The 27,008-nt window shown below is 46.9% G+C and overlaps 1 protein-coding gene across 1 annotated transcript; it reads right to left on the bottom strand.

Annotated features, from left to right (window-relative positions):
• Window positions 1–17,858: 17,858 nt before the first annotated feature.
• On the bottom strand, window positions 17,859–26,781 carry LOC142906377 (pre-miRNA 5'-monophosphate methyltransferase-like; the record flags this gene model as incomplete). The annotated part of the gene is made up of 3 exons (XM_076054035.1): window positions 17,859–19,138; window positions 19,754–19,794; window positions 26,517–26,781. Coding segments are annotated over 3 exons (942 nt in total), but the record flags the coding sequence as incomplete, so codon positions are not given.
• Window positions 26,782–27,008: the final 227 nt, after the last annotated feature.

Below are 27,008 nucleotides of genomic sequence, written 5' to 3'. Positions count from 1 at the left end.
AAGTCGATGCCTGCATGTATGTGTAATGTTTATTTGTTACTGTAAACGGAAAAATCCGTGTAGCCAGTAACCCAGCTAGTTTCGGTGGAAACAGCTGGAACCCACTAACAGAGTTAATGTTGTGGTGGAGAGAAACCCAGCCAGTAAGGAAACTCGAGGCATAGATTATTGTAATAGTAGTATGACTTACATTGCTATAGCAGCGTTGATGAAAAATACTTGAATAACACATTTAGCATTATCTTATTGCAATATATTAAAGTGTAATGGCAAATTAAAACGACGCGAAACAATTTAGCAATCCTGTACAGCGATACACGTAATCAAATTAAGTTAATTGCAAACGCTGAAACACGTACATATTAGTGAACATATCGTGGATAGAAGAAACTGATTAAACAAAATATCCATACAATTAAAACATCAATGAAGCAGGTTGCTGGAATGGATGCTCCAGGCGCCACTCTACGCGTGAGTGGTGCCAGTGGACTGAGAGGCCGTGCCAGGAGTCGCTGTCGCTGGCTGCTCAATGACCACCACCCTCTCGGCCGCTGCAGGGAGGGCGCGGCGCTGAGCCTTGAACTTCAGCTTCCCGTCTTCAGTCAAGCAGCAGCTCACGCTCTGCGGGTCCACGTCCCTGGGCAGCTGCGTCTCCCTGTGGAACTCCTGGCAGCTGTGGCTGTAGCTGCCGCTGCTGACTTCTCCGCTCTTCACCTCGCGCCGTCCGGCCACCACCAGCTTGTCTCCAGACACCTTCACGGCCAGGTCCTGTGGGGAGAAGTCCTGCACGTCCAGGGACGCGACAAACCCGCCTCCCTGCTCCTGTGGATCTTCAATCTGGAACCCACTGCTCACGGCCGGCTGCTGCAGCAGTGCGTCTCCGAGGCTGCCCGGAGCCCGCGTGTGGCTGCTGAGCTGATCGACTCCACGGAAGATTCTCTCCATCCTCTCAATCTCGCTCCTCATGTCTCGCTGCAGCTGCTGGAAGAGACTTTCACCGCGGGGGTTCCAGACCGGCCAGCCTGGCCAGACGTTCCTCTCCTTCACGTGCATCGCAGGAAAGTAAACACTCAGGGCCATGCTTGTTGATGTGCTAGTTTAGAGAAGACGTCACACAGCTGAACCCCAGGTTTGAGTCACTGCTATTTGCTGTGGATGAGGGAAGCCCTGGGAGCAGCTGCGTCATTCTGGACGCTTCTGGCTCCCCTGGAATCTGCTCGTAGCTACTGCCAGGGCGATAAAAGCAGCTCCTGTAGCTGCACTGGCAGAACATCGGCAGAGGAAGGAGCAGCGCTCACAGCGCTAACAGGTGAAGCGAGCGTCACTGTGAAGCACATCAACAAGCAAGCATAAGATGTCCTTAATTAACGCTAAGACACATATTAATCAAAAACGCTAAGACACCTATTAGCAACATCAGTAAGGATGAGCGTTTTTTGCTTTCTCAATTAAAAAAGAGAGAGGACATCGTCATCATCTCAGCCGACAAGGGCAATTTCACTGTCCTCATGGAAAAAAAAACACATACAATAACAAAATTCAGGACCTACTGAATGATGGTAGATTTACCAAAATCAATAGAGATCCCACCAACCGCCTTGTTACAAAAACCAACAATATCATCACTGATTCAACATCTTTAATCGAACCAACCAAGCGGCTTTCCTTAAAACCCTCTGCTGCTAGACCACCCAGACTTTATGGCTTACCAAAAATCATAAAGAAGATACACCCCTTCATCCTATCGTCTTCATTATTGACTCACTCACCTACAAACGGGCCCCATTTCTGTCTCAGACCTTACAACCATTCACTGGTAAGACCACCTCAGCTGTACTTAAATCAGCTCACTTGGTATCGTTAATTAATGACATCTCACTATTTCCAGGTGATTTGCTTGTCAGTTTCGATCTAGTATCGTTGTTTACTAAAGTTCCTGTGCCTTACACCATTGCAATCATTGACGATTTGGTCCAACAAGGATTGAATGCTGATGTACCAGCCCTGGTTGGACACTGCCTCACCAACACTTACTTCACCTCGAATGGAACACTATACAAAGAAGTTGAAGCTACCCCAATGGGTTCGCCCTTATCTCCAGTTGAAGCCAATTTTTAATGGAAACATATTTTGAGACAGATGCCATCCAGGCATCCACCCTACGTCCTTGTCTAAGAGGTACATAGATGACACGTTCCTCATCTGGCCACATGGCCTACCAGCTTTGGGCCAATTCTTCAACCACATCAATTCCATACACCCAGCGATCAAATTCACCATGGAGGTGGAAAAGGATGGCAAATTACCATTCTTGGATGTTTTCATCGTACAGAGACCAGATGGCTCAATGGGACAATCTGTCTACAGGAAAGCCACCCATACGAATGTCTAATAAAACCTGACTCCCACCACCATCCATCCCAGAAGAATTCTCTCATCAAAACTCTACACCATAGAGCTCGATGTATTTCCGACCATCACCACCTAGCCAGTGAACTGGAACACGTACACCAAGCCCTCAAAATGAATGGATATTCAGAATACACAATCCGAAAAGCTATCACCCCAACTGTTGGGAAAGAACCATCTCAGGAACCAATCAAAACCATCACCTTGCCATATATAGCAGGGGTCACCAAAAATATTTCTAAACTCATGAGGAAACACAAGATCCAGGTTCGATTCAACACAGTACATACAATTTGTGATCTGATCCCATCTGTGAAGGATGTGATCCCTGACATGCAATACCCCGGCGTCTAAAAACTAAGCTGTGTCTGCGGCAGTAGTTACATTGGGGAAATTAAGTGACATGTTTCGGACTATGTTCGTGAACATAAGCCAGATCTGAAACACGGTAGGACCAATACCTCAGCCGTGGCTGATCATTGTTTTAATGCTGTGGGCATACACGAAATTGATTTTTCCAAGACGAAGGTACTCTGCAAACCCACTGCCTATCAGCAAAGATTCGTTCATGAAGCAATGCAGATGTGTAAACACAGACACAATTTCAACCGAGAAGATGGGTACAAACTGAGCAATCATTGGAAGGACATTGTTAACCAGTTTAAGTCATAACGGGCCATTATGTTCCCAGCCTACCACCTTCCAATATTAGTTGTTTTTTTCGGCTCTCTGAGTTTTTTACATTAACAGATGTCATTTCTCACTAACACAGCTACCTCGTGTGCCATCCTCGAGGCTGCTGCTTCAGGATCTCCCATTAACATACTAATCTCTCACATTAACATAGCCACCTTGGCGCACTCGCCGTGAAGGAGTCTCGGCGATCTTGCATTGACATGCTAATTTCTGCCTGGCAGCCCTGTGATTGGTGGAAAGCCCACCACCGCCGCGGTCGCTACCCACCACTTGCAATGGCATTGGCTGCTGACATTTGGGCTATGCCCTTTTCAAAGCTTTATAAGCAGTTGTCTTTAGCAGCTAACCCCACTTTTCCTGATGACGACCGCTCATGTTGCGATTGAAACGTCGTGAAATTTTTATTATTTTTTTGGTTATTTTTTCTCTCTACGTGACTTTACCGAAAGACCCAAACAATATGAATTCCTGCAGACATGAACGCTTTAAGTCAAGGTTGATTAAATGGCAAGTATTGGAGATTTAATTCTGATACAATTATGTTCGTTTTTATTGATTTTGGTGCAGTTTATAATAATTATTTTTATATCAGTATTTACGTAACTACACTCATTTCCATTCGGCTGTACTCAGCTCACCATTCCTTTGAACTAATAAAAAACTTCTGCTTAACAATTATTAAACATCCTCAGTTGTGTGTCATTAGGTTCAGTATACAAACTGGACTAACAACATTTGGTTTTATGCAACAAAAACTTTATTTCAAAATGTATTTTTAAAAAAGTGTACTGACGAAAGCAACAAATTTGACGTTCTAAATTATATTGTACGTGTACTGCATACAATGTTAACAGTAAGAGCTCAAAGCAGGAACGTACATGTTCACCAAATAACTATATTCGTGTGTAAACAATAAATTGCTTACAATATTGTACTTAATGTTGCCCGGTGAAATGAAACATTCTAAATCTAATGAGTCGCATTGTAAATAACATCCTACAGGCTGTTAATATTACTGTTTAGATACGACACATTACATGTCTTTAACATTCTCATGAAGACAAATTACAAAATGCATGACATTGTATCACACTGAATTCCAGCACGAATACTGTTAAATAGTTAGACTACTGGAATGGATGCTCCAGGCACCACTCTACGCGTGAGTGGTGCCAGTGGACTGAGAGGCCGTGCCAGGAGTCGCTGTTGCTGGCTGCTCAATGACCACCACCCTCTCGGCCGCTGCAGGGAGGGCGCGGCGCTGAGCCTTGAACTTCAGCTTCCCGTCTTCAGTCAAGCAGCAGCTCACGCTCTGCGGGTCCACGTCCCTGAGCAGCTGCGTCTCCCTGTGGAACTCTTGGCAGCTGTGGCTGTAGCTGCCGCTGCTGACTTCTCCGCTCTTCACCTCGCGCCGTCCGGCCACCACCAGCTTGTCTCCAGACACCTTCACGGCCAGGTCCTGTGGGGAGAAGTCCTGCACGTCCAGGCTGGCCGGTCTGGAACCCCCGCGGTGAAAGTCTCTTCCAGCAGCTGCAGCGAGACATGAGGAGCGAGATCGAGAGGATGGAGAGAATCTTCCGTGGAGTCGATCAGCTCAGCAGCCACACGCGGGCCCCGGGCAGCCACGGAGACGCACTGCTGCAGCAGCCGGCCGTGAGCAGTGGGTTCCAGATTGAAGATCCACAGGAGCAGGGAGGCGGGTTTGTCGCGTCCCTGGACGTGCAGGACTTCTCCCCACAGGACCTGGCCGTGAAGGTGTCTGGAGACAAGCTGGTGGTGGCCGGACGGCGCGAGGTGAAGAGCGGAGAAGTCAGCAGCGGCAGCTACAGCCACAGCTGCCAGGAGTTCCACAGGGAGACGCAGCTGCCCAGGGACGTGGACCCGCAGAGCGTGAGCTGCTGCTTGACTGAAGACGGGAAGCTGAAGTTCAAGGCTCAGCGCCGCGCCCTCCCTGCAGCGGCCGAGAGGGTGGTGGTCATTGAGCAGCCAGCGACAGCGACTCCTGGCACGGCCTCTCAGTCCACTGGCACCACTCACGCGTAGAGTGGTGCCTGGAGCATCCATTCCAGTAGTCTAACTATTTAACAGTATTCGTGCTGGAATTCAGTGTGATACAATGTCATGCATTTTGTAATTTGTCTTCATGAGAATGTTAAAGACATGTAATGTGTCGTATCTAAACAGTAATATTAACAGCCTGTAGGATGTTATTTACAATGCGACTCATTAGATTTAGAATGTTTCATTTCACCGGGCAACATTAAGTACAATATTGTAAGCAATTTATTGTTTACACACGAATATAGTTATCTGGTGTACATGTACGTTCCTGCTTTGAGCTCTTACTGTTAACATTGTATGCAGTACACGTACAATATAATTTAGAACGTTTAATTTGTTGCTTTCGTCAGTACACTTTTTAAAAAATACATTTTGAAATAAAGTTTTTGTTGCATAAAACCAAATGTTGTTAGTCCAGTTTGTATACTGAACCTAATGACACACAACTGAGGATGTTTAATAATTGTTAAGCAGAAGTTTTTTATTAGTTCAAAGGAATGGTGAGCTGAGTACAGCCGAATGTAAACGAGTGTAGTTACGTAAATACTGATATAAAAATAATTATTTGAAACTGCGCCAAAATCAATAAAAACTAACATAATTGTATCAGAATTAAATCTCCAATACTTGACATTTAATCAACCTTGATTCAAAGCTTTCATGACTGCAGGAATTCATATTGTTTGGGTCTTTAGGTAAAGTCACGTAGAGAGAAAAAATAAGAAAACATAATAAAAATATCACGACGTTTCAATCGCAACACGAGCGGTCGTCATCAGGAAAAGTGGGGTTAGCTGCTAAAAACAACTGCTTATAAAGGTATAAAGGTTTGAAAAGGGCGTGGCCCAAATGTCAGCAGCCAATGCCAATGCAAGTGGTGGGTAGCGACCGCGGCGGTGGTGGGCTTTCCACCAATCACAGGGCTGCCAGGCAGAAATTAGCATGTCAATGCAAGATCGCCGAGACTCCTTCACGGCGAGTGCGCCAAGGTGGCTATGTTAATGTGAGAGATTAGCATGTTAATGGGAGATCCTGAAGCAGCAGCCTCGAGGATGGCACACGAGGTAGCTGTGTTAGTGAGAAATGACATCTGTTAATGTAAAAAATCAGAGAGCCGAAAAAAACAACTAATATCAGAAGGTGGTAGGCTGGGAACATCATGGCCCGTCATGACTTAAACTGGTTAATAACGTCCTTCCAATGATTGCTCAGTTTGTACCAAAGTCGGTTGAAATTGTGTCTGTGTTAACCCATCTGGAAGGCTTCATTAACGAATCTTTGCTGATAAGCAGTGGGTTTGCAGAGTAACTTCGTCTTGGAAAAATCAATTTCGTGTATGCCCACAGCATTAAAACAATGATCAGCCATGGCTGAGGTATTGGTCCTACCGTGTTTCAGATCTGCCTTATGTTCACGAACACGGTCCGAGACATGTCACTTAGTTTCCCCAATGTAACTACTGCCGCAGACGCAGCTTAGTTTTTAGACGTCGGGGTATTGCATGTCAGGGATCACATCCTTCACAGATGGGATCAGATCACAAATGTTATGTACTGTGTTGAATCGAACCTGGATCTTGTGTTTGCTCATGATTTTGGAAATATTTTTGGTGACCCCTGCTATGTATGGCAAGGTGATGGTTTTGATTGGGTCCTCAGATGGTTCCTTCCCAATGGTTGGGATGATAGCTTTTCGGATTGTGTAGTCTAAATATCCATTCATCTTGAGGCCTTGGTGTACGTGTTCCAGTTCACTGGCTAGGCGGTGATGGTCGGAAATACATCGAGCTCTATGGTGTAGAGTTATGATGAGAGAATTCTTCTGGGATGGATGGTGGTGGGAGTCAGGTTTTGTTAGGCATTCATATGGGTGGCTTTCCTGTAGACAGAGTGTACCATTGAGCCATCTGGTCTCTGTACGATTAAAACATCCAAGAATGTTAATTTGCCATCCTTTTCCATCTCCATCGTGTATCTGATCGCTGGGTGTATGGAATTGATGTGGTTGAAAAATTGGCCCAGATCTGGTAGGCCATGTGGCCAGATGACGAACGTGTCATCTATGTACCTCTTAGACAAAGACGTAGGGTGGATGCCTGGATGGCATCTGTCTCAAAACATTTTTCCATGAAAACATTGGCTACAACTGGAGATAAGGGCGAATCCATTGGGGTAGCTTCAACTTGTTTGTACAATGTTCCATTCCAGGTGAAGTAAGTGTTGGGCAGTGTCTAACCAGGGCCGGAACATCAGCATTCAATCCTTGTTGGACCACATCTTCAATGATTGTAATGGTGTCAGGCACAGGAACTTTGGTAAACAACGATACTAGATCGAAAGTGACAAGCAAATCACCTGGAGATAGTGAGATGTCCTTAATTAACGATACCAAGTGAGCTGATTTAAGTACAGCTGAGGTGGTCTTACCAGTGAATGGTTGTAAGGTCTCAGACAGAAATCGGGCCAGTTTGTGGGTGGGTGAGTTAATGATGAAGATGATAGAACGAAGTGGTGTATCTTCTTTATGGATTTTTGGTAAGCCATAAAATCTGTGTGGTCTAGCAGCAGAGGGTTTTAAGGAAAGCCGCTTGGTTGGTTCGATTAAAGATGTTGAATCAGTGATGATATTGTTGGTTTTTGTAACAAGGCGGTTGGTGGGATCTCTATTGACTTTGGTATAGCTACAATCATTCAGTAGGTCCTGAATTTTGTTATTGTATGTGTTTTTTTTTCCATGATGACAGTGACATCGCTCTTGTCGGCTGAGAGGATGACGATGTCCTCTCTCTTTTTTAATTGAGGAAGCTCAAAGCGCTCATCCTTACTGATGTTGCTAATAGGTGTTTTAGCGTTTTTGATTAATGTGTCTTAGCGTTAATTAAGGACATCTCATGCTTCCATGTTGATGTGCTTCACAGTGAGGCTCGCTTCAGCTGTTAGCGCTGCTCCCTGCTCTTCCGATGTTCTGCCAGTGCAGCTACAGGAGCTGCTTTTATAGCCCTGGCAGTAGCTACGAGCAGATGCCAGGGGCAGCCAGAAGAATCCAGAATGACGCAGCTGCTCCCAGGGGCTTCCTCCATCCGCACAGAATCAAGAGCGTGACTCGTGTCTCGGGCTGCAGTCTGTGAGCAGTTTACTGCCATGGAATTTGCTCTGCACTGATAATTCACTATGTAACACGATTTTTGTTCCTGGGTAGTAAGTGTTATTTTCTAATTGCTTATGCCTCAAAACTATATAAAATGGGTATTATTATTCCCCATAAACTTTGCTTTTGTGACCAGGACTTTACGTGAAGGAATGACACAAATGCACACCACGTTTTCTCATTGACAATATGTACATTTCAAAATATCACTGTCCTGGTGTACTATAGTGTATTAAAGTTGTGTCTTGCCTGCTTGTTTCCAATGGAAATATCATTTTTAGTTTAGAGAAGGCGTCACACAGCTGAACCCCAGGTTTGAGTCACTGCTATTTTCTGTGGATGAGGGAAGCCCTGGGAGCAGCTGCGTCATTCTGGACGCTTCTGGCTCCCCCTGGCATCTGCTCATAGCTACTGCCAGGGCTATAAAAGCAGCTCCTGTAGCTGCACTGGCAGAACATCGGCGGAGGAGGGAGCACCGCTCACAGCTGAAGCGAGCCTCACTGTGAAGCACATCAACAAGCATGGCCCTCAGTGTTTACTTCCCTGCGATGCACGTGATGGAGAGGAGCGTCTGGCCAGGCTGGCCGGTCTGGAACCCCCGCGGTGAAAGTATTTTCCAGCAGCTGCAGCGAGACATGAGGAGCGAGATCGAGAGGATGGAGAGAATCTTCCGTGGAGTCGATCAGCTCAGCAGCCACACGCGGGCTCCGGGCAGCCTCTGAGACGCACTGCTGCAGCAGCCGGCCGTGAGCAGTGGGTTCCAGATTGAAGATCCACAGGAGCAGGGAGGCGGGTTTGTCGCGTCCCTGGACGTGCAGGACTTCTCCCCACAGGACCTGGCCGTGAAGGTGTCTGGAGACAAGCTGGTGGTGGCCGGACGGCGCGAGGTGAAGAGCGGAGAAGTCAGCAGCGGCAGCTACAGTCACAGCTGCCAGGAGTTCCACAGGGAGACGCAGCTGCCCAGGGACGTGGACCCGCAGAGCGTGAGCTGCTGCTTGACTGAAGACGGGAAGCTGAAGTTCAAGGCTCAGCGCCGCGCCCTCCCTGCAGCGGCCGAGAGGGTGGTGGTCATTGTGCAGCCAGCGACAGCGACTCCTGGCACGGCCTCTCAGTCCACTGGCACCACTCACGCGTAGAGTGGCGCCTGGAGCATCCATTCCAGCAACCTGCTTCATTGATGTTTTAATTGCATGGATATTTTGTTAAATCAGTTTCTTCTATTCACGATATGTTCAGTAATATTTACGTGTTTCAGCGTTCACATTCAACTTCACTGGATTAAGTGTATCGCTGTAAAGGATTGTCAAATCGTATCGCATCGTTTTAATTTGCCATTACACGTTCATATATTGCAATAAGATAATGATAAATGTTATATTCAAGTATTTTTCATCATTACACATGACTATTTTCTACAGTCTAATTTTCGAACTACTATAATACTATACTGTTTGTGTGAATGGTAATGATTTTTGTAATAAAATGCCTTTCAATTTCCTGCAACATTTGCAACTGTTCTTTTTTCTACATTGTGTTTGTTTCATCGTTACTGTGGACCAGAGTTCTGGAGACAGAATTCCCCAAAACTAAGACAACCGGTAACGCGGCCTCATTGCTCCCTGTCCATGACAACTCCCAAGGTGCAGGGCTCACGCCGTCGGCCCTGCCGAGTCACTCCGCACTCAGAATTTGGGATTGGCTTGCAATGATCTAAGATCAATCTTACAACTTCACATTTCACTTGTATCATCCTTCAATTGGTAGTAAATTCTTCGCTAAGGAATTGGCCCTCAAATCGTGGGGACAAGCGTACCACAGAAAAAATTAGTTTCCATTTAATGTTTGCGACACAGAGAATGTAAATAGTTACATGACAACATCGCTGCTGTAGCAGTGTAAGTCACGCTGCTATTAAAATATTCTATGTCTCGAGTTTCCTGGCTGGCTGCTGGCTGTGCTTCTCTCCACCCCAACAATAACTCCGTTGTTAGTGGGTGCAGGAGACAATAGGGACACCAACAAGGTGGGAATAACCAGAACAGTATTTGAAGACTGACACGGTTAATTTAAAAATGCACTTTCAATGTATGCGCCAATTAACGTCATTTTTTTTGACAAAATAACTTGTTTTATCCTAGAGAATTAGAAACTAAACCTTAAGATATTAAACTAGTGCAATTAAAGTGTACGATTAATTATAAAGTCAGAAAAATAAATAAATGATCTAATTCATATACTATATTCTTGGTTCTTTCGGTGAAGTCACGTAGAAGGGAAACAATAAAGTTATATTTTTCGATTTGAAGCTTTCGTGACTGCAAGGATTCATCTTCTTTGGTTCTTTTGGTAAAGTCACGTAGAATGAGAATAAAATAATAAAAAAACACAATAAAATTCTCACGACGTTTTGGCCACAACGCAAGCGGCCGTCTTCAGGTGAAAGGTAAAGAACTGTCGGGACGACAGAGCTTCAATGAACGATGTTAAGATTCGTAGCGACTTTTAAGCTGGTTGGGAGAAGTGAGGCACCTTGACAAAGGGGTTTACATATCAATAGCTGAGGGATTAGCTTGTGACTGGTCACGGAAATGGCTATGTTAAAGTCAAAACCTACACATCCACAGAGGCAACTAGTAATTTAGCATTGAAATAGATAATGGATTCGCTTGTGACTGGTCACAGGAATGGCTATGTTAAAGTCAAAACATACACATCCACAGAGGCAACTAGTAATTTAGCATTGAAATAGCTAAGGGATTAGCTTGTGCAAATAGCTGAGGGATTAGCTTGTGACTGGTGACAGAAATGGCTATGTTAAAGTAAAGACCTACACATCCACAGAGGCAACTAGTAATTTAGCATTGAAATAGCTAAGGGATTAGCTTGTGACTGGTCACAGAATTAGATGTTAAAGTAAAGGCCTACACATCCACAGAGCTTCAATGAACGCTGTTAAAATTCGTAGCGACTATTAAGCTGGTTGGGAGAAGTGAGGCACCTTGACAAAGGGGTTTACATATCAAATAGCTGAGGGATTAGCTTGTGACTGGTCACGGAAATGGCTATGTTAAAGTCAAAACCTACACATCCACAGAGGCAACTAGTAATTTAGCATTGAAATAGCTAAGGGATTAGCTTGTGACTGGTCACAGAAATAGATGTTAAAGTAAAGGCCTACACAACCACAGAGCTTCAATGAACGCTGTTAAGATTCGTAGCGACTTTTAAGCTGGTTGGGAGAAGTGAGGCACCTTGACAAAGGGGTTTACATATCAAATAGCTGAGGGGTTAGCTTGTGACTGGTCACGGAAATGGCTATGTTAAAGTAAAAACCTACACATCCACAGAGGCACCTAGTACAAATCAAACAGGAGAATTTAGCATTGAAATAGATAAGGGATAAGCTTGTGACTGGTCATAGAAATACCTATGTTAAAGTCAAAGCCTACACATCCACAGAGGGACCTCGTACATGGACGCCAAAGGGGGCTGCAACAACTCAACTGTCATACAGTAAAGCGATGTGCAAAACCTAATTCTAAATTACATCAATATAATAAATGTACTCAATATATTCTTCAATTAGCTAGCTATTAACATTCACTGGATATACACTACACTATATAATGAATATCATATAATAAACCAATAAAAACTAAAATATAAACTACCTCAATGTTATATCACAATGTTATATGGTGAAAAAACGGGTGGATTCTTACCTTCCTCACCACGGACAGCTACGTTCAGACGGACGAGTCCATCCATGGTTGGAGCAGAGGAGGAAGGAGGGGAGAAACAGCTGCGAGGCGCTGTTATACTCCATGTTATAAACCATACCATTAACCGTGGTGTGAGAGGTATTAAAAGTCAGTGCCAGCGAAAGAGCTGCAGTCTGAAGGTCCTCGTAAAATACTATTAATTAAGAACCGAAATGGTTTAAAACATCTTTCCAATGGTTACTAAGCCAGAATCCATCTTCTCGGTTGAAATTGTCTATGTGTTTGTATATGTGGATGGCCTCATGAACGAATCTCTCATGGTTGCCGGTTGGTTTGCACATCGCTTTACTGTATGACAGTTGAGTTGTTGCAGCCCCCTTTGGCGTCCATGAACGAGGTGCCTCTGTGGATGTGTCGGCTTTGACTTTAACATCTATTTCTGTGACCAGTCACAAGCTAATCCCTTAGCTATTTGATATGTAAACCCCTTTGTCAAGGTGCCTCACTTCTCCCAACCAGCTTAAAAGTCGCTACGAATCTTAACAGCGTTCATTGAAGCTCTGTGGATGTGTAGGCCTTTATTTTAACATCTATTTCTGTGACCAGTCACAAGCTAATCCCTTAGCTATTTCAATGCAAAATTACTAGTTGCCTCGGTGGATGTGTAGGTTTTGACTTTAACATAGCCATTCCTGTGACCAGTCACAAGTTAATCCCTTAGCTATTTCAATGCTAAATTACTAGTTGCCTCTGTGGATGTGTAGGTTTTGACTTTAACATAGCCATTTCCGTGACCATTCAGAAGCTAATCCCTCAGCTATTTGCACAAGCTAATCCCTTAGCTATTTCAATGCTAAATTACTAGTTGCCTCTGTGGATGTGTAGGTTTTGACTGTAACATAGCCATTTCCGTGACCAGTCACAAGCTAATCCCTCAGCTATTGCTATGTAAACCCCTTTGTCAAGGTGCCTCACTTCTCCCAACCAGCTTAAAAGTCGCTACGAATCTTAACATTGTTCATTGAAGCTCTGTCGTCCCGACAGTTCTGTACCTTTCACCTGAAGACGGCCGCTTGCGTTGTGGCCAAAACGTCGTGAGAATTTTATTGTGTTATTTTATTATTTTATTCTCATTCTACGTGACTTTACCGAAAGAACCAAAGAAAATACAATAATAAAGATATAAAACAATAAAATTCTCACAAATCAAAATTCAGATACTGTTGATTTATTCACTCCATCTCCGCAGTTGACACTGCCGGTTGTGTTCCTTCCTTAGCTCCCATTCCCACGTTAGTCTCGACCACCGGCCGTCATCACTTCAAGTTGTGTGTCCTGCCTCACCCCACCTTTCTAAACTAAAATTACGTCCTTAATTTGCATATGATGTCCAATTGACGTGTCCGTCTTCCAGTATCAGTGTTTTTCTTAGGATGTGCATCATCTCTACGCTTCCTTGTGCATTTCTAAACATTGGTTCTATTTTCCGTTTGTGATGCATCTGTTTGAAAAAAAAACGTTCTGCTTAAGGCATATGGCTCAGTTACGTTTCATTATTAAGTTAAGATAACAATAAGCACTTTGCTCTGCCCTGATACGCCTCTCTTAATCATTTTCATCCCTGTAGTCGGGGTTCGTAGCGCAGCGCGCTAACTGCTGCGCCACCGCTCCCCCCACCACACACGCGCACGCAACCCCAGAGAGCGACTTTTGGGTCAGAGGTAGCCGCATTGCACTGGGGCCGTCCATAAATGACGTCACGCACGTGGGGGGGGGGGGGGGGTCAGACATTTGTGACGATGTGTGACGATGAGGGGGGGGGGGTTGAGAAATATGACGTCACCTTAAATAAATATAGACAACACGTTCTACTTAATTAAATAGACTTTTTAACAAATCTTTTCTCCCATAACATCAGAGTGCAGCGCCACATTAAATATGCACTACAATGACAATAGTTCAAAGCGATTTGAAGCATGTTTTATATTTTGGGGGGGGGGGGGGGGGGGCGGAGCACAGCTTTGTGACGTCATATTTGAGGGGGGGGTCTGACTTTTTGTGACGCCGCGTGACGATGGGGGGGGGGGGGAGGGTCAAAAATCGTCCAAAATCGCGTGACGTCATTTATGGACGGCCTCCACAGCGTGAAATAGCGCAACAAACCGAACCCGCGTACAGCGAGGGAAGCCCTGGCTGGTTTATCATTCATTAATCTCCAGTTCAGTCACAAACAAATCTCTTAGAGCCGAAGGGAAATTTAGTTTTTCAGGTCCATACGGCTTACTAGAGCCGTTTCAAAACGGGCAAAACAATGTTTTGTGTTTCTCCCCTTGTGATGGGACTTTGTAAGATGAACGTTGAGATTTGTAAGGGGCACGGGGTGACCAATTTGGCCCCGCGGTGTGGTAGCGGGTAGTTTGTGATAAACTACCTCAGGGCGTGACGACCCTGCCTTACGCGAGTCCCAGGCACAGCTGGCCCGGCTGTCAGTAGCTGGTAAGGGCCCCTCCCAGGGTTACGCAGTTTTCTCACTGCCTTGTGAGTGTCTCGGGAGAGTCAATGGCTAAGGGAGTAAACCCCGACAGAAAATCAGGAGTGGGGCCCCTCAGGCGGTTTTGTGACGCACTGCGGCACATTCCCGGCAGCCCCTGCAGCCAAACTGGTACCAAACGTCGTGCTACGCACTCCTTTGGACATCACCGGCAAGGCCGAGGGGGGATCCTGACGCATGGGCAACCCAGGATTTCCAGAATAACCTGCCCGGGCTTTGCACTAACAAGAGGTGCAAAAATGGGGAGAGGACACTCCTCGGCCACCTAATCGTGGCCAAGAAACACGGATGGCAGCAGTCACGGGTTATAAGCTCATTTTAGATTGGCGTAAAAAATGGGCGCCACGGGTTTCCATCGTCGGTGGGAGGGGTCATTGCACCCCAATGGATAGCTACCGCCACCCGCCTCAGGCTGGGCAGCCCCCGGCCAATAAGGTCCTTTCCCGCCACGGCTCACCTGCTCCAATGGGGCTTGGACCTTACGGTTCATCACCAGACAAGTGGGCTGCAAAACTTGCACCAGACAAAAGCAAAACAAAACGAAAGAAGGTTCCAGCCCTTCATTTTGCAAGCTGGAATGTACGCACAATGTGTTCTGGACTCTCCGAAGATCTATTGCAGATTGAGGACATCCGCAAGACTGGAGTTATCGACAGGGAGTTGGCGAGACTCCATGTCGATATTGCAGCACTGCAGGAGACCCGGCTTGCTGGCAGTGGCTCACTACGAGAGAGTGACTACACTTTCTACTGGCAAGGAAAACAGCAGAACGAACCAAGGCAACATGGTGTTGGGTTCGCTGTCAAAAACACACTCCTTGGCATGATAGAACCACCGACTGCAGGCTCCGAGCGGATTCTACTCATGAGATTGCTCACTGCTTCTGGCCATGTAAACATCCTGAGTGTCAACGCCCCAACACTCTACTCACCTCCGGAGATTCATGACCAATTCTATGAAGAGCTTCACAATATTATTCGCAAAATCCCCAGCTCTGAGCACATGTTTCTGTTGGGAGACTTCAATGCAAGGGTTGGGGCTGACCACGACGCGTGGCCCGCATGCCTTGGCTATCATGGCATTGGAAAGATAAATTCCAGTGGCCAAAGACTACTGGAGCTTTGTTCATACCACAATCTCTGTATCACAAACTCAATCTTTCTCACAAAACCATGCCATAAAGTATCATGGAGACATCCAAGGTCTCTTAATTGGCACCAACTGGACCTCGTCATCACCCGACGAGCCCTCCTCAACTCGGTACTCATCACACGCAGCTACCACAGTGCAGTCTGTGACACCGACCACTCGCTGGTATCCAGCAAGGTCAGACTACGCCCCAAAAAGATACACAGACTCAAACAAAAGCGCTACCTACGCATCAACTCTGCCAAGACATCCCTCCCAGAGCTCCCTCGATTTTCCAACACAGCCTTGAGCAGTCCCTACACGACACACCAGATGGAAGCGTGGAGACAAAGTGGGCATACATCAGAGACGCCATCTTTAATGCAGCCATCAATAGCTTCGGCAAGCAGACAAGGCAGAACACAGACTGGTTTGAGGAACACCTGGCTATATTGGAACCCATCCTCCAAGCCAAACGCATGGCGCTCTTGAAGTACAAGCAAGTCCCAAGTACAGGATCGTTAAGGGCACTGAAAGCTGCTCGCAGTGCAGCTCAAACGACCGCCAGACGCTGTGCCAACGACTACTGGGTGAATCTGAGTAGTAGGATCCAACTCGCCTCTGACACTGGCAATATCCGTGCCATGTATGAAGGCATCAAGACAGCCTTTGGTCCAAACATCAGGAGGACTGCCCCCCTTAAATCCAGCACAGGGGCCATCATCACTAATAAACAAGAGCAAATGGCCAGGTGGGTAGAACACTACTCAGAGCTCTACTCACGAGACAACGGTGTAGTAGCTTTAGAACACTTGAGTCTTAAACTGAGGAATAGGGAAGGGGAGTTGTCCCATATCTGGGGCCCCCTCATGAATGCCACTCCAGAGACCCTGAGTTTACTTGACTAAACTGGAAATTAGACTGACTCCCCTCCCTCCCACACACGATAATTCACACCCGCTTAACCAGCCCCATGCATAACCAGCCCCATGCATAACCAGCCCCATGCATAACCAGCCCCATGCATAAGCAGCCCCATGCATAACCAGCCCCATGCATAACCAGCCCCATGCATAAGCAGCCCCATGCATAAGCAGCCCCATGCATAACCAGCCCCATGCATAACCAGCCCCATGCATAACCAGCCCCATGCTTAACCAGCTCCATACACAACCAGCTGCTTCCTGACGTATGTACGAAAAAAACTCACTAACTTGTAAGATTCTTTCATGATTGAAATTATAATTTTGGATGGTCGGTGACATTGTATGCTTGTGCGAGGCAGGACACTAAGTGCATGGCTATGAATAACAGACGTGTCATAACATTCCGCCACCGCAAAGATTGTTCCATTGCAGCAGTTACAGCAAATGATCAGATTCCACTTCAAGAAATCTAATCAGGCACCAATGCTGCTGCGTACCCTGTTTGCAGTAGGTACAACGGAGAAGTGTCATCTCCATGGGTCTCATCACACTGGTTTGGCCTCAAACAGTTACCATTTAAAGATATTGGTCCAAGATTATCAGTAACATTGGGTAAGCATTATTTTTGTCCGTAGATATTTTTTCTAGATGTTTACTTTGAGAGCAGCTGTAAGCAGTGGAGAAGTTCCATAGCCGACTCAGCCAAGCGGATTAAAGAAAAACGTGAGAGAACCCATCGGCATCAACACCAGTAACGGCACAACACAAGTCCCATTCAGCAGACGAGCAACTCTTGCCGACAGTGCGATCGATGCTTCCGCTCAAGTTGCTGGGCTCTTCCCACCAGCGTGCAGGAAAATGCTACGAGCAGCTCTTCTCGGCAGTCATCATCGTTTGCGATGGCCAACCCGAAGATTTTTTTTCAGCAATCAAATCCCGCTTGTCTAACTTTTCACCCTTAACTGCTGAAACATATCTATCAAACAGAGCATTGCACGCTAGTTGCCACTCGGTCGTGGTGATATCGCAACGGCACTTATGTCAGTCTGAGTGCACTCTGCAAACTGTGCATATAGACAACACAACAAAGATATTTATGGAGCGGAGGGAGCTCACTGGACAGGAACATGGGATGGATTGCCTCCATACCAGATGTTGTGGTTAATGGGAGGATGAATGGCAATTATGACTTCACACAATTACAATGCACCCATCAACTATTTACAATGTTCAGATTTTATTTCACTATAAATATAAAAGTGGCGTATCCAAAACATTTACATGTGCATTTCAAAAATATTTCAGATGCACGTGGAAATCCAAAGGAAACAGGGACATAGTTCACCTTTACAAAGCAGCCTCCACTGTCACATCATGAGCTGCCTTAAATTATTTGAGGAAAATCGCATGTGAAGAGGAAATATTTCTGTATGTCTTCCATGGGCTGGGTTTGATATAATTTTCAAAATGCCTCCTCCAAACAATGATTTGAAGTTGGTGATATTCATTTTCCATTTTATGAGATGCTGTTGTCCCATTTATAAAAAAAAAAAACCCATTCATTCCCTTTATCATAAATGATTCTGGTTGGGTCCTTCAAAACTGACAACTCTTTTTGCATACAATTTTATTTTCAAAGGTACAAAAAAGGTACGTTTTGCATTGTTGTCACTTTATATATATAATATTCTGATAAATTATAACACGTTTTCAACAACATGCTGCATTTACACGCACGACGAGAAAACAATGTACCATCAACAAATAAAGGTGTTAAAAACTGACAAACACTTAACATTTCCGACCACGAATTCTCTCCAAATAGGCAACAGATCCTCGAAGGCCACAGCAGCAACGCAGTTTCAATCGGTACTTTTGTCAATGCATCCCAAGGCCACTCCCGTTCGTCCAAACAGCAGCAGGGACCGCCCCCACTCGGTGCTGCCCAGGCTGGACAGCAAGCGCATGTCTCCCTCCTCTCCCAGCAAGGCGGCCAGCTCATCGGCCTCCGCGCGGCCGCCACCGCCGCCAGCCCCACGCAGGAGCCGCAGATCCGGCAGGAGGGGGAACTCGGCCAGCCCCAGACGGCGCAGGCGGCGCGCGGCCGCTCGGTAGCACCTCCACGGCTGCGGCTCGACCAACAGGAAGGTGGCGGTGCGCGCGGCGGCCGCGAGGAAACGCCGCAGGCCGGCATCGCCGTGGTGCAGGTGAATCCACATCGTCACCGACATGCACAGGCACAGGTCAAAGCGCGCCCGGCCGTGGCGTCGCAGGAAGGCGTCCAGCGCGGCGTCTCGTGCTGCGGTGTCCATGAAGTCAAACGTCTCGTAGGCGATGACCTCCGGGTGAGGATTGTCGCCCCGTGCACGCTCCACCAGATCGGCGTCCAGGTCGCACGCCAGCACAGACAGCGGCAGCACGCGGGCAACCTGCCCAGAGCGTCCACCCTCGGGCTGGTCCAGCCCCGTCAGGTGCCGATACACAGCCACCGTCAGCTCCTGCGAGAAAACACGAGGACACCGGTGGCGGGTTTGTTTCTTTGCTGGAGAATGTCGTAAAAAAACAGACGTGATGCGAGGATGGAGTACTTCATTATTCATAATGAAAATAAGTTAATACCTCAGTGGGCTTTGCCCGGTAGGATGGGGATGGTTTAGTTTTATTTGTATGTGTTTGGGTGATGTGTTTACCTCTCTTGCACTTTGCACTACTATCATGTTTTGTATTTTTTGTTGTTGTAACGTTCTTACCCTCCTTCTACTGGACGTCTGCGAAAAAGAGCTTTATCGCTCATCGCATTCCTCCAGTATGAATATTTTGATTCTGGCCACAGTATTAGATGCAACTTTATTCAATACAAACCTATGACGCAGTGATTCTAGGTCAAAAAATCCAACGAGACCAAGTTCGATGTTCAGCTACTGACATGAATGCAACTTTAAATATCTAATAAACGCCTCAAACCGGTGATATGTCTGAACCAGTCCTTGACACGCACCTTCAGCAACCTTGATTGCCAAAACCACCCGTGACCAACATGGCATGGCATAGGCCTTCATCCAGCAGTTAATTGACAAAAAGTCTGGAGCTAATGATGAATTTCCATGACTCACGTGTTTGATGAACAACGCGCATATGGGGTAGTGTATTCCATCTGTGGGAGAAAGGTGAAAATGCATTTTTGTAAACATGTCTCAGGCCCATGGCCACCCGCACTACCCCACTGTGACTAGTACACCCCTACACTACCACACAGTGACTAGTACACTACCACACTACCACACAGTGACTAGTACACTACCACACAGTGACTAGTACACTACCACACAGTGACTAGTACACTACCACACTACCACACAATGACTAGTACACCCCCACACTACCACACAGTGACTAGTACACTACCACACTACCACACAGTGACTAGTACACCTTAACACTACCACACAGTGACTAGTACACCTCAACACTACCACACAGTGACTAGTACACTACCACACTACCACACAGTGACTAGTACACCCCCACACTACCACACAGTGACTAGTACACCTCAACACTACCACACAGTGACTAGTACACTACCACACTACCACAGTGACTAGTACACTACCACACAGTGACTAGTACACTACCACACTACCACACAGTGACTAGTACACTACCACACTACCCTACAGTGAATAGTACACTACCACACTACCACACAGTGACTAGTACACCCCCACACAACCACACAGTGACTAGTATACTACCACACTACCCTACAGTGAATAGTACACTACCACACTACCACACAGTGACTAGTACACCCCCACACTACCACACAGTGACTAGTATACTACCACACTACCCTACAGTGACTTGTACACCCCCACACTACCACACAGTGACTAGTACACCCCCACACTACCACACAGTGACTAGTACACCCCCACACTACCACACAGTGACTAGTACACCCCCACACTACCACACAGTGACTAGTACACTACCACACAGTGACTAGTACACCCCCACACTACCACACAGTGACTAGTACACCACCACACAGTGACTAGTACACCAACACACTACCACACAGTGACTAGTACACCCCCACACTACCACACAGTGACTAGTACACCCCCACACTACCACAGTGACTAGTACACTACCACACAGTGACTAGTACACTACCACACTACCACACAGTGACTAGTACACCAACACACTACCACACAGTGACTAGTACACTACCACGCTACCACAGGGACTAGTACACTACCACACTACCACAGTGACTATTACACTACCACACTACCACAGTGACTAGTACACTACCACACAGTGACTAGTACACACCCACACTACCACACAGTGACTAGTACACCCCCACACTACCTCACAGTGACTAGTACACCCCCACACTACCACACAGTGACTAGTACACTACCACACTACCACAAAGTGACTAGTACACCCCCACACAGTGACTAGTACACTACCACACTACCACACAGTGACTAGTACACTACCACACTACCACACAGTGACTAGTACACTACCACACTACCACACAGTGACTAGTACACTACCACACAGTGACTAGTACACCCCCACACTACCACACAGTGACTAGTACACTACTACACTACCACACAGTGACTAGTACACCCCGACACTACCACACAGTGACTAGTACACGCACACACTACCACACAGTGACTAGTACACCCCCACACTACCGCACAGTGACTAGTACACCCCCACACTACCACACAGTGACTAGTACACAACCACACTACTACACAGTGACTAGTACACTACCACACTACCACACAGTGACTAGTACACCCCCATACTACTACACAGTGACTAGTACACTACCACACTATCACACAGTGACTAGTACACTAACACACTACACAGTGACTAGTACACTACCACACTACCTCACAGTGACTAGTACACTAACACACTACCATAGTGACTAGTACACCCCCACACAGTGACTAGTACACTACCACACAGTGACTAGTACACTACCACACTACCACAGTGACTAGTAAACTACCACACAGTGACTAGTACACTACCACACTACCACACAGTGACTAGTACACTACCACACTACCACAGTGACTAGTACACTACCATAGTGACTAGTACACCCCCACACAGTGACTAGTACACTACCACACAGTGACTAGTACACTACCGCAGTGACTAGTACACTACCACACAGTGACTAGTACACTACCACACAGTGACTAGTACACTACCACACTACCACAGTGACTAGTACACTACCACACTACCATAGTGACTAGTACACCCCCACACAGTGACTAGTACTATACCACACTACTACACAGTGACTAGTACACTACCACAGTGACTAGTACACTACCACACTACTACACAGTGACTAGTACACTACCACACTACTACACAGTGACTAGTACACTACCACACTACCACACAGTGACTAGTACACCCCCACACTACTACACAATGACTAGTACACTACCACACTATCACACAGTGACTAGTACACTAACACACTACTACACAGTGACTAGTACACTACCACACTACCTCACAGTGACTAGTACACTAACACACTACCATAGTGACTAGTACACCCCCACACAGTGACTAGTACACTACCACACAGTGACTAGTACACTACCACACTACCACAGTGACTAGTACACTACCACACAGTGACTAGTACACTACCACACTACCACACAGTGACTAGTACACTACCACACTACCACACAGTGACTAGTACACTACCACACAGTGACTAGTACACTACCACACAGTGACTAGTACACTACCACACTACCACAGTGAGTAGTACACTACCATAGTGACTAGTACACCCCCACACAGTGACTATTACACTACCACACAGTGACTAGTACACTACCACACAGTGACTAGTACACTACCACACTACCACACAGTGACTAGTACACTACCACACAGTGACTAGTACACTACCACACTACCACAGTGACTAGTACACTACCACACTACCATAGTGACTAGTACACCCCCACAGAGTGACTAGTACACTACCACACAGTGACTAGTACACTACCACACTACTACACAGTGACTAGTACACTACCACACAGTGACTAGTACACTACCACACTACTACACAGTGACTAGTACACTACCACACAGTGACTAGTACACTACCACACTACCACACAGTGACTAGTACACCCCCACACTACCACACAGTGACTAGTACACTACCACACAGTGACTAGTACACTACCACACTACCACACAGTGACTAGTACACTACCACACTACTACACAGTGACTAGTACACTACCACACTACCACACAGTGACTAGTACACTACCACACCGTGACTAGTACACTACCAGACAGTGACTAGTACACTACCACACAGTGACTAGTACACTACCACACTACCACAGTGACTAGTACACTACCACACTACTACACAGTGACTAGTACACTACCACACAGTGACTAGTACACTACCACACAGTGACTAGTACACTACCACACTACCACACAGTGACTAGTACACTACCACACTACCACACAGTGACTAGTACACTACCACACTACCACACAGTGACTAGTACACTACCACACTACCACACAATGACTAGTACACCCCCACACTACCACACAGTGACTAGTACACTACCACACTACCACACAGTGACTAGTACACCTCAACACTACCACACAGTGACTAGTACACCTCAACACTACCACACAGTGACTAGTACACTACCACACTACCAAACAGTGACTAGTACACCCCCACACTACCACACAGTGACTAGTACACCTCAACACTACCACACAGTGATTAGTACACTACCACACTACCACAGTGACTAGTACACTACCACACAGTGACTAGTACACCCCCACACTACCACACAGTGACTAGTACACTACCACACTACCCTACAGTGACTAGTACACTACCACACTACCACACAGTGACTAGTACACCCCCACACTACCACACAGTGACTAGTACACTACCACACTACCCTACAGTGACTAGTACACCCCCACACTACCACACTGTGACTAGTACACCCCCACACTACCACACAGTGACTAGTGCACCACCACACAGTGACTAGTACACCAACACACTACCACACAGTGACTAGTACACCCCCACACTACCACACAGCGACTAGTACACCCCCACACTACCACAGTGACTAGTACACTACCACACAGTGACTAGTACACTACCACACAGTGACTAGTACACCAACACACTACCACACAGTGACTAGTACACTACCACACTACCACAGTGACTAGTACACTACCACACAGTGACTAGTACACCCCCACACTACCACACAGTGACTAGTACACCCCCACACTACCACACAGTGACTAGTACACCCCCACACTACCTCACAGTGACTAGTACACCCCCACACTACCACACAGTGACTAGTACACCCCCACACTACCACACAGTGACTAGTACACTACCACACCACCACACAGTGACTAGTAAACCCCCACACAGTGACTAGTACACTACCACACTACCACACAGTGACTAGTACACTACCACACTACTACACAGTGACTAGTACACTACCACACTACCACACAGTGACTAGTACACTACCACACCGTGACTAGTACACTACCAGACAGTGACTAGTACACTACCACACAGTGACTAGTACACTACCACACTACCACAGTGACTAGTACACTACCACACTACTACACAGTGACTAGTACACTACCACACAGTGACTAGTACACTACCACACAGTGACTAGTACACTACCACACTACCACACAGTGACTAGTACACTACCACACTACCACACAGTGACTAGTACACTACCACACTACCACACAGTGACTAGTACACTACCACACTACCACACAATGACTAGTACACCCCCACACTACCACACAGTGACTAGTACACTACCACACTACCACACAGTGACTAGTACACCTCAACACTACCACACAGTGACTAGTACACCTCAACACTACCACACAGTGACTAGTACACTACCACACTACCAAACAGTGACTAGTACACCCCCACACTACCACACAGTGACTAGTACACCTCAACACTACCACACAGTGATTAGTACACTACCACACTACCACAGTGACTAGTACACTACCACACAGTGACTAGTACACCCCCACACTACCACACAGTGACTAGTACACTACCACACTACCCTACAGTGACTAGTACACTACCACACTACCACACAGTGACTAGTACACCCCCACACTACCACACAGTGACTAGTACACTACCACACTACCCTACAGTGACTAGTACACCCCCACACTACCACACTGTGACTAGTACACCCCCACACTACCACACAGTGACTAGTGCACCACCACACAGTGACTAGTACACCAACACACTACCACACAGTGACTAGTACACCCCCACACTACCACACAGCGACTAGTACACCCCCACACTACCACAGTGACTAGTACACTACCACACAGTGACTAGTACACTACCACACAGTGACTAGTACACCAACACACTACCACACAGTGACTAGTACACTACCACACTACCACAGTGACTAGTACACTACCACACAGTGACTAGTACACCCCCACACTACCACACAGTGACTAGTACACCCCCACACTACCACACAGTGACTAGTACACCCCCACACTACCTCACAGTGACTAGTACACCCCCACACTACCACACAGTGACTAGTACACCCCCACACTACCACACAGTGACTAGTACACTACCACACCACCACACAGTGACTAGTAAACCCCCACACAGTGACTAGTACACTACCACACCACCACACAGTGACTAGTACACCCCCACACTACCACACAGTGATTAGTACACTACCACACTACCACACAGTGACTAGTACACTACCACACTACCACACAGTGACTAGTACACTACCACACAGTGACTAGTACACTACCACACAGTGACTAGTACACTACCACACTACCACAGTGACTAGTACACTACCACACTACCATAGTGACTAGTACACCCCCACACAGTGACTAGTACACTACCACACAGTGACTAGTACACTACCACACAGTGACTAGTACACTACCACACTACCACACAGTGACTAGTACACTACCACACAGTGACTAGTACACTACCACACTACCACAGCGACTAGTACACTACCACACTACCATAGTGACTAGTACACCCGCACACAGTGACTAGTACACTACCACACAGTGACTAGTACACTACCACACTACTACACAGTGACTAGTACACTACCACACAGTGACTAGTACACTACCACACTACTACACAGTGACTAGTACACCCCCACACTACCACACAGTGATTAGTACACTACCACACTACCACACAGTGACTAGTACACTACCACACAGTGACTAGTACACTACCACACAGTGACTAGTACACTACCACACAGTGACTAGTACACCCCCACACTACCACACAGTGACTAGTACACTACCACACAGTGACTAGTACACTACCACACTACCACAGTGACTAGTACACTACCACACTACCACAGTGACTAGTACACTACCACAGTGACTAGTACACTACCACACTACCACAGTGACTAGTACACTACCACACTACCACAGTGACTAGTACACTACCATAGTGACTAGTACACTACCACACTACCACACAGTGACTAGTACACTACCACACTACTACACAGTGACTAGTACACTACCACACTACCACAGTGACTAGTACACTACCATAGTGACTAGTACACTATACCACACTGGGACTGGACGAGTCTCACAGCCACGGCTTTGTTCGAGTGAACGTCCCGAGAGTTTCAGAACCTTCCCCAGCGGTCGACGTCCTCAGCCCCGTCCGTGGTAACGTGGAGTTGCGCTCACCCCGCTGTTGCAGCCCATGTCCAGGGCGAGGAACGGCGGCGCGGACTCCGGCAGGAGCCGCCTCAGAAGCTCGCGGGGCAGCAGCGCGACGCGTCGAGCCGGGGGGTTGAAGGCCGCCTAGTTGATGAAGTTCCCGTGGGGAGCCGCGCCTGGCTCCCTCTTCCTCGGGGCCCCGGGCGCTGCCATCTCCTCCCCGCCGTCCTCCTTCTTAATCTCCTCCTCGTCCTCCTCTTTCCTCGCCTCCATCCCTGTGGAGGCCGTAAGCGAGGAGGCTGTCAGGCGGGATCGGCACAAGCAAAAGGAGGGGAGCGGGACGCGCGAGTGTGTGGAGGCACAGTCAGCCATGTTACGTGGGGAATTGAACACCGTAGAGGCACAGTCAGCCATGTTACGTGGGGAAGTAAACACTGTGGAGACAGAGTCAGCCATGTTACG

The sequence above is a fragment of the Petromyzon marinus genome, chromosome 64, assembly GCF_048934315.1.
Source record: "Petromyzon marinus isolate PM22_M1 ecotype Great Lakes invasive population chromosome 64, UKy_Petmar_22M1.pri1.0, whole genome shotgun sequence".
Taxonomy (NCBI): Eukaryota; Metazoa; Chordata; class Hyperoartia; order Petromyzontiformes; family Petromyzontidae; genus Petromyzon; species Petromyzon marinus.
Note: the sequence above shows the minus strand (reverse complement) of the source record. Positions and strands in the feature narration are given on the sequence as shown.